The 14,288-nt window shown below is 45.7% G+C and overlaps 1 protein-coding gene across 1 annotated transcript in view; it reads right to left on the bottom strand.

Annotated features, from left to right (window-relative positions):
* AEBP2 (AE binding protein 2) overlaps positions 1-11,646 on the bottom strand; it is a 42,804-nt gene extending 31,158 nt beyond the window's left edge. Inside the window, exon 1 of the mRNA XM_062491576.1 lies at positions 10,985-11,646. Coding sequence (XP_062347560.1) covers positions 10,985-11,646 — 662 coding nt within the window. The remainder of the gene's footprint in view (positions 1-10,984) is intronic.
* Between the last annotated feature and the right edge of the window lie 2,642 nt (positions 11,647-14,288).

Genomic DNA, 14,288 nt, shown 5'->3' on the forward strand with positions numbered 1-14,288 from the left:
AAGTCCCATTAGCAACTGTCCACTTGAAGCAGGAGCAGAGCCAGGCACTGAACACATGCACAAAAGCCCAATCAATTTGCTATTATACTTTTAATGTGTGCTAAACACGGTCCCCGCAGACCCCAACCGGAGTAACCTTCCCTGAGGCAAAGCCAGCCCTGACAGATGGGCCTTGGAGCGTGCCCCGGGGTCAGCCCCGCTGCCGGATCAACAGGAGCTGAGCCGGCCTCAGAGCGCCTCCGCCCCTCGCAGCGGCCACATGCGGCCGGGGCTGGCCACAACAGCCCGCTGAATTACACCAAACCACCCCGACACGAACCGCTCCCCTCGGAGAGCAGCGAATTAACAATTCCAGCAACCTCAGCGCTGCGGGGCGGCTGAAAGCAGCGCTAGGGAGCAGCATCAACCTGCACAACACAGCGCGGCGGGTCTGAGAACAGCTCTGCCGAAACGCAGCGATAATCCAGCCCTGAAACATCCCCCAGCACCCTGCCTCTGAAACCAAATGCTACACTCCTTCCTGGAACGAAGCAAGCACGTTCAGGATTAAAATCCCGAATCAATGCCCCGCCAGTTTCTTGCTCTTTTACTAGTCAGTGAGTACTCATTCGTTTCCCCTTACAGCTGCTGCTACATTGCTCCAACCCAGGAGAGGAGCTTAAGAGAGAAATCCGAGCTGTTACAGGCAGATAAAACAACCTCAGAATAACGGGAACACTGTCAAGGACAGTCAGTCACATCTCACAGCAACTTCAAGGGTCAAAAGCTAGAAATAACAGAATTAGCTTTTACCACCTGAAAGACTAAATCACAACTAGGTAGTAATCCCAAAAGAAAACAAACAGCACCAACTGCAAGCATTCAACTACAAACACCGAGTCAAAACAGAAACACTGAAAGGAAAGAATAACGACATGCTTAGTGACATGTCCCAGCACCTCTTTATTTTCATTTTACTACGAAAACTCGAGTGAAATCAAAAACTTCACTGTTTTCCCCACTACTCCTATTATTTTCCAAGATAAGAGGTGGAAAATTGTGGAGCACAGCTCTGGCCAATGGACAACTTACAGAAAAACAACACTTTTCAACACCACCAAACTCAAAGCAATTTGCACTCGCTACTTCCCAATGCAATTAAAGATCAAGAGAAGATAAGTCCTCACAAAACTCCAAAATGATCAAATTACTAACCCTCAGCTCCCACCACTGAGAGGAGGATCTTCCACCTGTCCCATTTTAAAATATCTCCATCAATTCCAAACAGAGGAGCCACGGATACAACATGTTAATAACAGAAATTGTTCTACTGGCTCATAAACAGAAGCAGAGAAAGAATACATTCCTATGTTTTTGTACTAGGGTTTAATTTTTGCTGACATGCAATGAGTATTAAGCAAACTGGAATGCCAACATCTTTCTGCAGTCACTATCAGAAGACCTGCATGGGGCTACCAGTACACAATGAAATGCAGGGCTCAAGACAACCATACACAGGTGGCCATGGAGATTTCAGTTCATCTTCTTGCTTTATGCTCTCCAAATGATCATGCCCATTTAAAACCAAGATTAAAACAGGTCCTAAGCAAAACAGAGCTCCCAAAGCATGAGCAATCACCATGAGCCAGCAACAGAGCAGAAAAGTTTGAGATTTGCCTGATCTGGTTTTGCTCCTCTGCCCATCTCAGGTAAATTTGGTATTTTATGATGCATCTAGATTGGTGACAGACAAACTTCTCCTACTAAATTTCAGTAATTTATCAATTTAATTTCCTAAAGCAAACGTTTATGTTTTACAAGCAAAACAGTTAATGCATGTAGTTAGACTGTGGCATGAAGATACCAAAATGCTTTAGAGTTCTTACAGTTCCTTTTCATTGAACCAGCAACCAGCCCAGAGAGAATCTTCAAAGGAGACAGAAAGCAACTTCAGCTACCTGCATATCTAAGGGGGTTTTTTTCACTGATTTTGCTGAGAAAACCATTTACATTTAAACCTTTAAATAGAAAGTATCAAAAATAATTTCATGGCTGATAATGATTATTTTCTGAGTTCAGGAAAACCTACCCCCATTAAGAAAAAAAAAAACAATGTATGTGGATAAACCACCACGGAAAAAAAAAACCAAACAAATCAACAAAACAAAAGAGCAAAGAGAGACTGCAGAAGACTAAATGGCTGCCCAAGAGAAAGATTACTCACAGGGCAGCAAGAACTCAGAGTACCTGGATGAGAACAATAAGCCAGGAGTACATGAAGTGAAAGCCCACCACTGTGTTTGGAAGGCAGCACCTTCTGTTCACATCTGCTCTGGCACAGGACATCCACAAAGACCCCTGATAGACAGACAGACAGACAGAACAACCACTCCACAGCCCTCCAGAGGCAAGGGGGGGCAAAGGAGCATAGGCAAAAATAAGTCAAAGCAACATTAAGGCAATATAAAAATAAAAGAGACCATCGTTTCCAAGACTGCACGATTTGAAGAAAGCATCCACTCACTTGGAAGCACTTGTGCTTCTGAATCACACAAGCATTTTTCTGGAAATCAAACCTATCAAAGCTATGCTTTACACTGATTACATTATTCTAACAAAAACTCCTCAAAATGAGCAGATTTTAAAAGTGTTCATAAATCAATCTTAAAAACAAGACTGCAAAATTCTTTATTTTGTATTGTTATATGACTACTGAGCAAGCAACACAGAGAAAAATAAAACAGCCATGAAAGAGAATTTTATGCAGCACTGCAAGTGCATTTAAAAACTTGTTTTTAAATTCTTTTTGAAGCAGCAGCTTATTTCAGAGTAAAGCTGAGTCTAGACAATGTAAAAACACCTAAGAAAAGGAACAACACTGCAAACACTTCAGCCTGATAATAAAAAAAACAGGGAAGACAGGAAAGCTCTTTGAGATAGAGGAATTGAAGGAACTTAAAATAACAAACATGCACAGGAAACAAAACAAGACTGACAAAGTGTGTTATGATTCACCACCTCTAGAGATGTTTCCACTCTCCTGGATCATTTAATTTGATTATTTAGATTGTTAGCCCTAGAATATTTGGGCTCATAATATTTGCATAACACAAACCCAGGTTATCATAGGATTTGCAGCACACAGAGCAACTGGAAACACAATGAAGAAATGTGGAATGCCAAAATATCTGAGGAGCAGTGCAAAAACAGAGCAGGTTAAACATATGTGCCTTGTGGTATGACAGCACAAAGATGACATTCTGCTGAAGGATTACACAAATCAAGAAACTGTACTCGATTCTGCCTTAAAGATACAAATAAAACTGCCTTTCATTTCTGGGAACCATGTTATCTTCAACTTGATAATCTCCCTGAAAAGTCAGAGAACAGTAACAAATGGTTCACAATTTTCAGTCTTTACTGATAAAGGAGTGTATTTACTAGCACAGGTTAGGAGAAACAGAGAAGGAAACCACTCACTACAGAACCACCAGAAAGAACTTATTTTTTAAACAGTGCTTCCCACTTTGAGAACCATAATCACTACGAATGCCTGATCAGCACTGGAAGATGGTGGCGTCAAGGAAATTTCATCTGCTGTAGGTATTACCCTCCCAGCCTCCCAACATCAGGATACCTCCCCTCACCCAAGAACATGAAACACAGAAAACAAGTGGAACACAAAATGACTGAAGAAAGATGCAAACTCACTGAGGAGATCTAGAAAATCCTTCCAGTTTCTGTTAACATCACGTTAAGTTCAACTTAATACAGAAAAAAATACAGAGCTAGGAGAGCAGTGTATGAAGCAGCAGCCTTGCCTACTCCCACCTCAGTGAATACTTGCTCCTTCAACTATTAACCAGGCACCAAAAGCAAAGAAAGCAGCAAAGCACAACTCCACTAACTGGCTTAATTCATAATGAAAAGGTCGTAAGTTAAGGTTTGACTCCTGTTCTCTGGGACACTGAATTGACTTCTACTTGTACCAACTGTCTAAGCTGTGACTTAGCATCCAAGTCAACCTAAGGAAGTCTACTTAAAGACATGCCAAAAAGTTTTATTTCAAAGGAAAAAGAAATATTTACATTTCTCTGTCTGCATATATTGGAAATATTTTCTTTGCACTTTTAAGATACTGCTTTTTCATTTGGAATCTAAGTCATTACTACCGCACAATAAAGTAAAATGATCAAAATAAGGACTTTACTGCAATTTTACAGGGGAGCTAGTATTTTATACACAAGGCTACATGGAATTACATTAATATTAAGTGGAAATTCTTTATGCTGGGTTCTTATTTAGGCATATTTAATACATTATAATATTGCTGTATGAGCCAATGGTTTTTTACAAGTCTCAACTCAAACCACCAAGGTGCAGTTTTCTCCCTCTGACATTACACAAGCTGCTTGAATTACAGCACTCCTCTGTGGTGCACCAGGACGACAACAGGACTTTCAAAACCATAACAAATCTTCTGCTTTCCCCTGGAAAATGTCTTGGCATATACCTTAAGTAAGCTCTATCAAAGAAAGAAAGTGTCCATTAAACATTAACAACAGAAGTTGAGCAAAATTTATTTAAGAATATAAATTCTAGTATGGAGAAGAAAATTAGATATGGGAAAAGAAATCCCAGGTCTTTCTTGCTTTGCATTTTACCATTGTTAAGGGGGGAAAAAAAAGTACTTCAGCATCTCAAAAGGCTTCAGAATTTTCCCCCAGTTCTTTGCTGGTTTTGAATGCTGCAAACCCACAACTGGAATCACTATCTTCATGTATCACAAAACCAATGCTAAGCAACAAGCCAAACATAGAATATTTGTATTTTATTTTCTAAAGCAAATACTTTTTGAACATGTTCATATTTCAATGAACCCCAGACAGAAAGCAAGTTATAAAAAAGAATCAGCTACATGGACAGATAACCAAAAAAATCTCTACCTCAGGGAATCTTACAAAATTGTATTTTTGCAAGTCATGCCATTGTATTTTTAACAGCAACTGGGAGAGCAGCTGAAACTCACTGTTCATACAAGAAGTTCCTTACCCTCTCCTGCACAACTTCACTGGAGATCACACTCCCACTTGTTTCAAGGACTCCCCACAATTACTTGGCTACTTTACAGCAGAGAGCAATTTTTCACTTCCTTTGGGTGAAGTTCTCTTTTTCCCCTCAGGCTATCAGACATATCTCACTCCCTGTCGTCCCAGAAGTTTTCTGTGTGTATCTCACATCATCCCCTTGCCAGAAACCTCTATTCCTGTCTCGAAAGCTCCATCTGCTTCTCATCTCCCTTCCATTCCACTTTCCCAGGCAGCAGCAGACTGTTCTACAAGCACCCCAAGGCAAGGGCTCCGAGGTGTACTTCCACACTGCTCATTCCCCCACTGCTCTCCTCCACATGGGCACGGGTTTTAAATAAATATGTAAACACGTGAAGGGTTCTAGAAAGCTGTGGACAGATCTGGTGTGGTGGAACACTTCCACTGCATCATCCAAGAGTTGGTTTTAGCTGTGACCAGCTCCAGGAATGTGATGGCACATCTCTGCCAAATGGCTGTTACACATAACACCCTGTTTAACTTCGCTGGAAAGTGAAACAGGGAAAGGGGAAAAAAAGGGGGGGGGGGAGGAACTGAAAAACCAGGGCAGTTTTTTTCCATTACTGCCTAGGAAATTCCCTGAAAAAACCCACCTATTAAACCTTGTATTTAGAAGTTACCAGACTCGATGATGTCACAAGCTTACACAAAACACACACAGACCAGTGTGGATGTTCAAATCCTACATAAAAGAAAAAACTACTTCTGTCTTAGCCTGAATAGGAAAATGTTTTTCTCAAATTCTGTGAAGTATATTTACATCTTACTACAATAACTATAACAGCTCATTATACCAAGCTCTTTCATCTAGTTCACAAAAAGACCTCATGTTAACCACTCAATTATACCAACCAACAGCTTTAGTAATAAAGATACTCACCATACAAAATATCTGGGCTGTTTTGTTTTCCCATCAAAAGCCATTTACTCCTGTGCCAGAAAGGCCTGAACATAACCATTACCAGAACAAGGGGTTTATTTTGCAATTTGAAAGCAAATAACTGCAGCAACAATAAATGCAGTTAGAAATACTACAAATACAAATTTTTCAGGAGAATTTCTGAAACTTGGGCAAACTTCTGCATAGCTCACTGTGACATGGCAATATTACACACACTCAAAAAAAACACATTAACGACTTAACCACCTTGCCATAAGTGCTAATGAACAATTCTTCACTTCCTGCATAGGAACAAGCGAGACTATGCAGCAAAGAGAGGCCTGAAGCACTTTTTAATCTGGTCACACGGATCCATGAAACACACCTATTAGTACCACATGTCCTCCGTATTATATTTCAAATTTATTGCTCTGCCTTCATAAATGTTACTCATACAACTTATGTGCCACTGCCAAGTCAATCTTGAAAGTTCTTCCCTTTTAAGATTTTAAAATAAGATAGACAAAATAAAGACTTATTATAATTAAAACTAGTATTTTAAAATCAGCATATGTCTTAAAGGTTGACAAGGCCTTCATTTCACATGAGATTTAAAAAAACTCAGACTAGAGCCTGGAATTTTCATGTCTAAACCTCTTATCTTTCAACCCATTAGCTCCACACTGCCATTTCACTCAGTAAAACGAAAAAATTTCACAATCTGAGGCACGAAAAAGTTTACCACTGAAAACTTACCTGAAATGTGTTTTCAAAACCACTCATCTATTAAACAGGAACAGAATAATAACACAAACATTTCTAGAAGTATTTTGCAAGTCTTACGTGGTTAGGAACACAAATTGTCATTGACTATTCCTTGAGTCGGGGCCTCTCAATAACAAAAAAACATGAAAAGGTTATTCCCACCCCTCAAAAAAATCCCAAAACAATAAATAAATAAATAAATAAATAAAAATTAATTCTTACAAGCTCTGTGAAAGTTGCCTGTGAGTAAGGTGGACATTATTTAGTGCTGTGCCTAAGGGAAAGATTACTACACAGGTCCAAAGACAACCTGTTACACTTGGCCTACTAGCACATCCATCAGCACTCACAGGTCACTCAGAACAGCTGAAATGCACCTTTTCCATGCTCCTTGCCCAGCCAGGAGGAGGAGGGAGCAAAGGATAAACTCCTAAGAGGGGTAAAGGTAATGTAACAACAATAAATGCCAGGGGTAACTTCTAGGTGATGATACAAAGACACCAGACAAATTCACAAGAATGAACAAAAAAGCTCTTCATACAGATCTACTACTCAAATTTCTGCTCAACAACTTCTTAAAACTGCATGACCTACCACTCTTTTCTAAATCCAGCAAAATCTGATGATGAAACTATTTCAGATTTAAATATATTTCCGTAATAATTGTTCCAGTAAACCATATTTAAATTATTTCAGTAAACTAAGTGTTTGTAAGAAAATATCATAATTCAGCAATACCAACACCAGGGAGCTGCAGATGCATCTCCACTGCACTCAGCTCAGCTGGTTTATTATACCCAAATCCATGTATCTGCTTAGGTCCAGCTTCAGTGCTTACAGTTAACTGAACCATCGTTTTTTCTCTTCAAGTCCTGTCGAACGTTTCTCAGCATCACAGCAAGACCAGCAGCTCCAGAGGACTCTGGAGGAACACAGCCATCCTTTCAGCACAGGTCTCGAGTCAGGGAAAGGCACAAGAAAATGAGCAGCATTCACGTGCTGATATCAGTCTTTGTTCCAACTGTAAATCCAGAGGATCACCGCGTTTCAATGCGGACTATTATTACCCAGCCAGCTGATCTGAGCCTGCTCACAAAGTCACACACAAACTCCTGCACAGCAGTGGCAACTCAGCACAATTCCCAGGGAAAAAATGGAACTACTACAGGTCAAGGGGATAGTCCTAGAACTACTGCACTGAACTCTCCTGCTGAGCTCACAATGCCACCTTGGTTACTTATCCTAGGTATCAGTCGGGTTTGCTTTTTCCCTTCTGGGTTTCTTGGGAGGGAAGATAAGGATGTTGTAACAAAGTATAAAATCTATCCCCGTGCATGGAAATAGAGGGTTAAAATTCACCCCAAATTTCAGGGCATTGATAGTCACCACTGTTTTCATTTCTCGTGTTGTTATAAATACTGACAGATTTCCTACAAATTATTTTTTTCTGTCAGCAGGTACTCTCAAAATACAATAAAATGTTAAAAACAGAAGTTGCTGAACAGTAGCTCTACTTTGACCATATACAAGACCTTCATCTGCTTCGTTTGTAATTGATATCACAAAAGGAAAAATCAGAGATAACACAACGTGGAGAATGATAAAAAAAACATGCACAAGGAAATGGGAATTTGATCACTCATGGAATTCAGGCCCTCTTACCACACCCTTTTTTCATTCAAATTTTCTAAAGAGGAAGCAAGAAAAAGAATCCCAAGCCCAGGGGCATGATCTGAATGTTACCAAACCCGCTGACAGCAGTAGAGTCTTTACCAGGTACTCTCCTAGCAGCTTCCTCTGGCTAAACCCAAGGTCTGTAAAGTCAAGCCTGTTAGCTCCATCTCTTCCCTCTCCTCTCTATTCACTCCCCAGGGAATCTTGCTTTACAACACAGAGTCAGACACCGAGTTCCTCGGGATGCTGGAGACACGGGGAGTCAGCAAAGGTCATCAAGTACTGTACAATAAACTATCCCATATAAAACAACACTTCACAGACAAAATATTGCTCTCTAATAGTCACGGAACCTAAGTTTTAATTCAGAGGTAACCAAATCAATGAATGATGAATACTCTCAGGATTTCAATACACTACTGTATACCTGCACCTCCACCCTTAAGCCTAAACTGTTTCCAGCTCTTCCTTGGTACTTCACTATTCCAATTTACACACTCCAGCCCTTCAGCACATCCCCTACCTTTTCCAACACTCTGCTTGTCTGTGTGATCATCTGAAAGGCACAGGATTCTGCTGTGGCTGCCTTCCAAGCAGCAGCAATCATTTGGACCACAATGTCAAGCAAGCAACATGCTGGACTACGTGTGACAAAAATAATGAAGCATTCTAACACGCTGCAGCAAAGTGCACACCAAACAAAATTTTCCAACACCAGGAGTAACAAACGGCACTCTTGGTAGCATTGCTCTTCTCCCACAAACTCAACAAGCAGGCCTTAGAATCACGGCACAAAATGCACCCTCAACACCCCAAGTTTTCATCCTGGAAGGTCACCATAAAACTTAGCAAAGATTAAAAACAAGGCACAGTCCTTATTTAAACCACTAAACACAAAGAGTCCCATTCCTGCAAGAGAGCCTGTGCTGGTGGTAGGGGGAAGGAGCAAGGACCCACACACGTGGATTTAAACATGTACAGCCACAGGACAGGAGAACAATGACAGAGAAAGAAAGTAACAACCAGCTCTGAAGTGCACAGGGCAAGGCAGAACCATGTTACTTCCAGAAAACCCCTGCAAGTTATTTGTGTTATTTCCTCAAGCCAGACACGCACTCGGATAAGATCAGGATCAGACTTAGACTTTCATTCTGTGAATGAAACAAGAAACTCTTATCTTAAAGCTCCTTTATGTACCTGGTGTCCTTCCAGAAGTCTACTACCATACTTGGTCAACTGCACATAAAATCTCAGCTTTTGAAAAAAGCAAAAAACAAACAAAACCTACAAACAAACCCCAGCATCCACACCCCCCCCCCTTACACTTGCATAAGTTTAGAAGAAAGAAAATGTGACTTCTATTAGTCTCAAAAGTCTGATGGAAACCAAAGACTTGATTTTTTTTTTCTGTTTTCTTAAGACTTTTAGGCCAATTACATGGCTTTGGGGAACTCTGACTCACGAAGGGTTTGCTGGGCTAGCTTTAATCTTCGAGGTTAGGTCTAGTCATGCCCCATTTTCATTCTGAAATATGGGTATTTGTATAGTTACAAAGATTTTAATCTAACATACATTCACAGCACATTTCTGGACCAAACCACGTAATTCTCCACACTTAACAGTGAAACTACCTGAAGAAAATACAAATAGAATTCTAATTGGTACTTAACTGGAACTACTCTAGCAGGAAAGACTGATACTTTTTCTGTTAAACGTACAGAAAAATTGTACAAGTTTCTTAAACTATTTCAAAAGACTAATTAGTATGGGGCACGCAGCACTTTCACACGGTTTTTACGTCCTCTTTCCATCCTATTTTCAGTTTTTCGAGTAAACTGTCGCATACAACATCCAAGAGAGCCACTACATAAGCCACGTTCTTTGAAATGCTTGACTTAGTAGGCTGAAACAGACCCGAACGGTAGAACCGAACCACGCGTGAGAACTCGGTTATGCCTTTTCACCGGAACCGAGCTGCTAAAACGAAACGTGTGGCTCTACCGTACAAAAGCTCAAGAACCCATCCTTACAGATCCTGCAATTGACAATTACAGAACTCACTCGAAGACGACTCTGAGCCTCACTTTACACTGTGAATGATTACTACTTGTGCACACGTACTGCAGGAAAGGCCGGTTTCCTTTTCATTTTAGTAAACTCGGGCTTTTTCCCCCGCATGTTTTAAGAGGTTTTCACTCTGTTTTCTCCCTCTAGAGCACAGACCGTGTTGCGGGGGCAGGTAAAACCGCATCCAGGGATTCATTTCCCATCCCGAAGCTTCAGTACAAGACGCGGCCCTGAAGAACCCCGAGAGCACCATCTGAGAAAAATCCGCGGCTTCCGAGGAAAGAGGCCCCGCAGGAGGAGGAGGAGGAGGCAGCGCCCGGCGGGGCCGCTCGGGGCTCTCCCGGACCGGCGCTGCCCGGGGAGCGCCCCCTCCTCCGCAGGCAGGGCCGGGCCGAGCGGCAGGGCGGGGGCCCGGCACAAGTTGGCCGCAGGAACCTGTGGCTGCCGTGCCGGCCCCGCGGCCCGGAGCGGGGCTGCCGAGGCCGGGCAGGGCCCCCGGACGCTGACTGACCTGTCCTCCGAGTCCATGCGGCTGAGGGGCTCCCCGTCCGAGGACATCTCCAGGCTGCCCCGCCGGCCCCCCGACGTGGCGCTGCCGCAGCTGCTGCCGCCGCCCGTGCCGGGGCCGGTGCCGTATCCCTCGTCGCCGCCGCTGGACACGCTGCTGGAGCTGCTGCCGCCCCCGCCGCCGCCGCGGCCGGGCCCTTCCTCCTGGCTGCCCCGGGGGCCCTTGGGCTCCTCCTTGGCGTCGGCCTCGCTGCCGCCGCCGGGGCTCGGCGAGCGGGTCTCGTCGCTGCAGCAGCCGCTGCTCGTGCTGCTGCTGCTGCTGCCCACCAGGCTGCTCTCCTCCTCCTCGCCGCCCTCCTCCTCCTCCTCCTCCTCCTCTTCCTCCTCCTCCTCCTCCTCCTCCTCTTCCTCCTCCTCGTCCTCGTCCTCCCCGTCCCCGGCCTGGCTGGCGCTCTCCGGGCTCGGCTCCGACATGCTCTCCGCCTCGCCGTTCAGCAGCAGCAGCGGCTCGGGCTCCGCCGCGGACGAAGGCGGCGACGACGACGAGGAGGATCCGGCCCCGCCGGCGGCCGCCACCTCCGCCTCCTCCTCCTCCTCGGCGGGCGCCGCCTGCCCGGGAAGGCGCCGCTGGGGCTCCGCCATGTCGCTGCAGCGAGCGGCCGCCATGGCGCCTGCGAGTCGCTGCCGCGCGCGCGGGGCCGGCCGCGGGCGTGCGCACGGCGGGGGCGTGCGCACGGCGGGGGCGTGCGCGCGCGGCCCGTGCGCGCCCGCGCGGCCGGTGCGCGCTCCCGCGGCCCACACCCCCCCCCCCCTTTCCCTTCGCCCTCCTCGCGCACCCGCACCGGCGGGGAGGGGCGGGGCCCGGCTCGTGCCGCCGCCGCCGCACGCGCTACGGAGCGCGCCCGGGGACAAACAACGCGGGGAAGAGGGCGGAGCGGCGGCGGCCACCGCCCCCCGCGCGAAGGGACGGTGTCGGGCGGCGGGATCGCGGCTTGGGTCTGCCGGGCATCCCACTGTGAATCCCACAGGGATCCAGGCTGGAATTCTCCAAGGATCTCGGCTGGGATCCCCCGGGCATCCCGGCGCCCTGTGGCATGCCGTGATGCCAGCCCGCGGCTCCACGGATAGCGGGGGTGCGCTCCCGGTCCCCCCGGCTCGCTCCGGGGCAAATCCCGGCTGTCCGCTCCCGGCTGGCGCTGCCGGAGCAGGGTGGCTCAGGCGGGGCCGGGATCGCTCCGGTGGCACCGGGCACTGCGGGCATTCATTCCCACGGGAGCGGGCTGGGGAGGCGGGACACGGGACACGGAGCGCACGGAGTGGGAGAGCCCAGCGCCTCGGGAAGGGCTGCGGGAACCGGGAGGGCAGCAGTGCCACAGAGGGGGAAAACACCGGGAAAGAGGGGGGAAAACACCGGGAAAAAGGGGGAAAACACCGGGAAAGAGGGGGGAAAACACCGGGAAAGAGGGGGGAAAACACCGGGAAAGAGGGGGGAAAACACCGGGAAAAAGGGGGGAAAACACCGAGAAAAAGGGGGGAAAACACCGGGAAAGAGGGGGGAAACACCGGGAAAAGGGGGGAAACACCGGGAAAAGGGGGAGAAAACACCGGGAAAAAGGGGGGAAACACCGGGAAAAACGGGAGAAACACCGGGAAAAGGGTTCCTGCGCCACTGACAAAAACGAGTGGATAAAGCGGCCACTCTCCCTCCAGTGAGGAAGGAGAATAAACCAGAACAAACTGGCCTTAAACCTCCATTAAGAGATTTCCTGGCTCCCGAGGAAAAGCTGTGTGACCAGCGGGGACTGTGGAATATCACAGAACGGCTTGGATTGGAAGGAACCTTGAGATCATCCAGTTCCAATTCTCTGCCATGGCAGGGACACTTTGCACTATCCCAGGCTGCTCCAAGCCCCATCCAATCTGGGCTTGGGCACTGCTGGGGATCCAGGGGCAGCCACAGCTGCTCCGGGCACCCTGTGCCAGAGCCTGCCACCCTCACAGGGAAGAATTTCTTCCTAAGACCCAATCTAAACTTATGGATGTATAAAGGGGGAAAGGTGAAATCTCAACAGGATGGCTGTTAATCACATAGAAGCTTTCAGAACTGAGTTAAAATTAAGATCATTTAGTGATCATGTAAAATGGGATAAAGTTTACTATAAAGAACATAGGATGGGTATTTGCAGTAGAACAGAAAGGTGGAACCTGAACACAGAGGTAAAATCAGGTAGTTTGACAAATTATTGGAGAGATGAGATTGAAAGCTATTCAATCTAAGGTAAATAAATGAAAGGTAATAAAACGCTATTCCATGTGAATTTTAAATATCTGACATCTGTCAGTCTTTAGGCAATGCTTACAGAGCTTGTCACATTTGAAACAAAAATCATGAAGCCACAGTAGTTAAGTTTAAAAACAAACTACAAGACGCAGAAGCACAACTCAGTCCAGAAAAGAATTGTGCCTGGTGAGGAAGAACATCACCAACCCGAGTTACAGCAGGCACATCTGGCATGTCCACAGAGATCCTGGATTCCAGGAGAAGCTAACTGAACAGGATTAAAATCTGGAGAAGGTGCTCCAAAGTTATTTGCATAGCTGGAGATGGCTGCCAGCCCATCAACAGATGTAGCTGTGAGCAGCAGCAAGAACAAGCCGTGGTGGAGCAGCATCAGAATAGGCACCGAAATGGCAACAGGGGCTGGGGACTCAACATTGAATTAATCTTTGAAATAACATATTTAGCCTGCAGAGGAGCATAAGCAAATTTTGGAAACCAACAACAGTGAAAAAGTGATGATAACTCCTCAGATTTCTTGAAGCCAGCCTCAGCTAGAAAGTGCAAATGCTAAGAATGCTTAAAAAAAAAAAAAAAACCAAAAAAAACAGGGGGGAAAAAGGACAAGAACAGCTGCAATGCTATTTCTCATCTGTGCAAGATGTGTATTGCAGGTCTCCTAACTGCACCTGGACAGTCCCTAAAGCCTGGGCTTGTGCGCCTGAGTTTGAGTTTGTGTCCCTGAATTTGAGTTTGTGCCCTGAGTTGGTGTCCCTGAGTTTGAGTTTGTGTCCCTCGGTTTGTGTCCCTGAGTTTGAGTTTGTGTCCCTGAGTTGGTGTCCCTGAGTTTGAGTTTGTGTCCCTGAGTTTGAGTTTGAGTCCCTGAGTTGGTGTCCCTGAGTTTGAGTTTGTGTCCCTGAGTTGGTGTCCCTGAGTTTGAGTTTGAGTCCCTGAGTTGGTGTCCCTGAGTTTGAGTTTGTGTCCCTGAGTTTGAGTTGGTGTCCCTGAGTTGGTGTCCCTGAGTTTGAGT

The sequence above is a fragment of the Cinclus cinclus genome, chromosome 4, assembly GCF_963662255.1.
Source record: "Cinclus cinclus chromosome 4, bCinCin1.1, whole genome shotgun sequence".
NCBI lineage: Eukaryota > Metazoa > Chordata > Aves > Passeriformes > Cinclidae > Cinclus > Cinclus cinclus.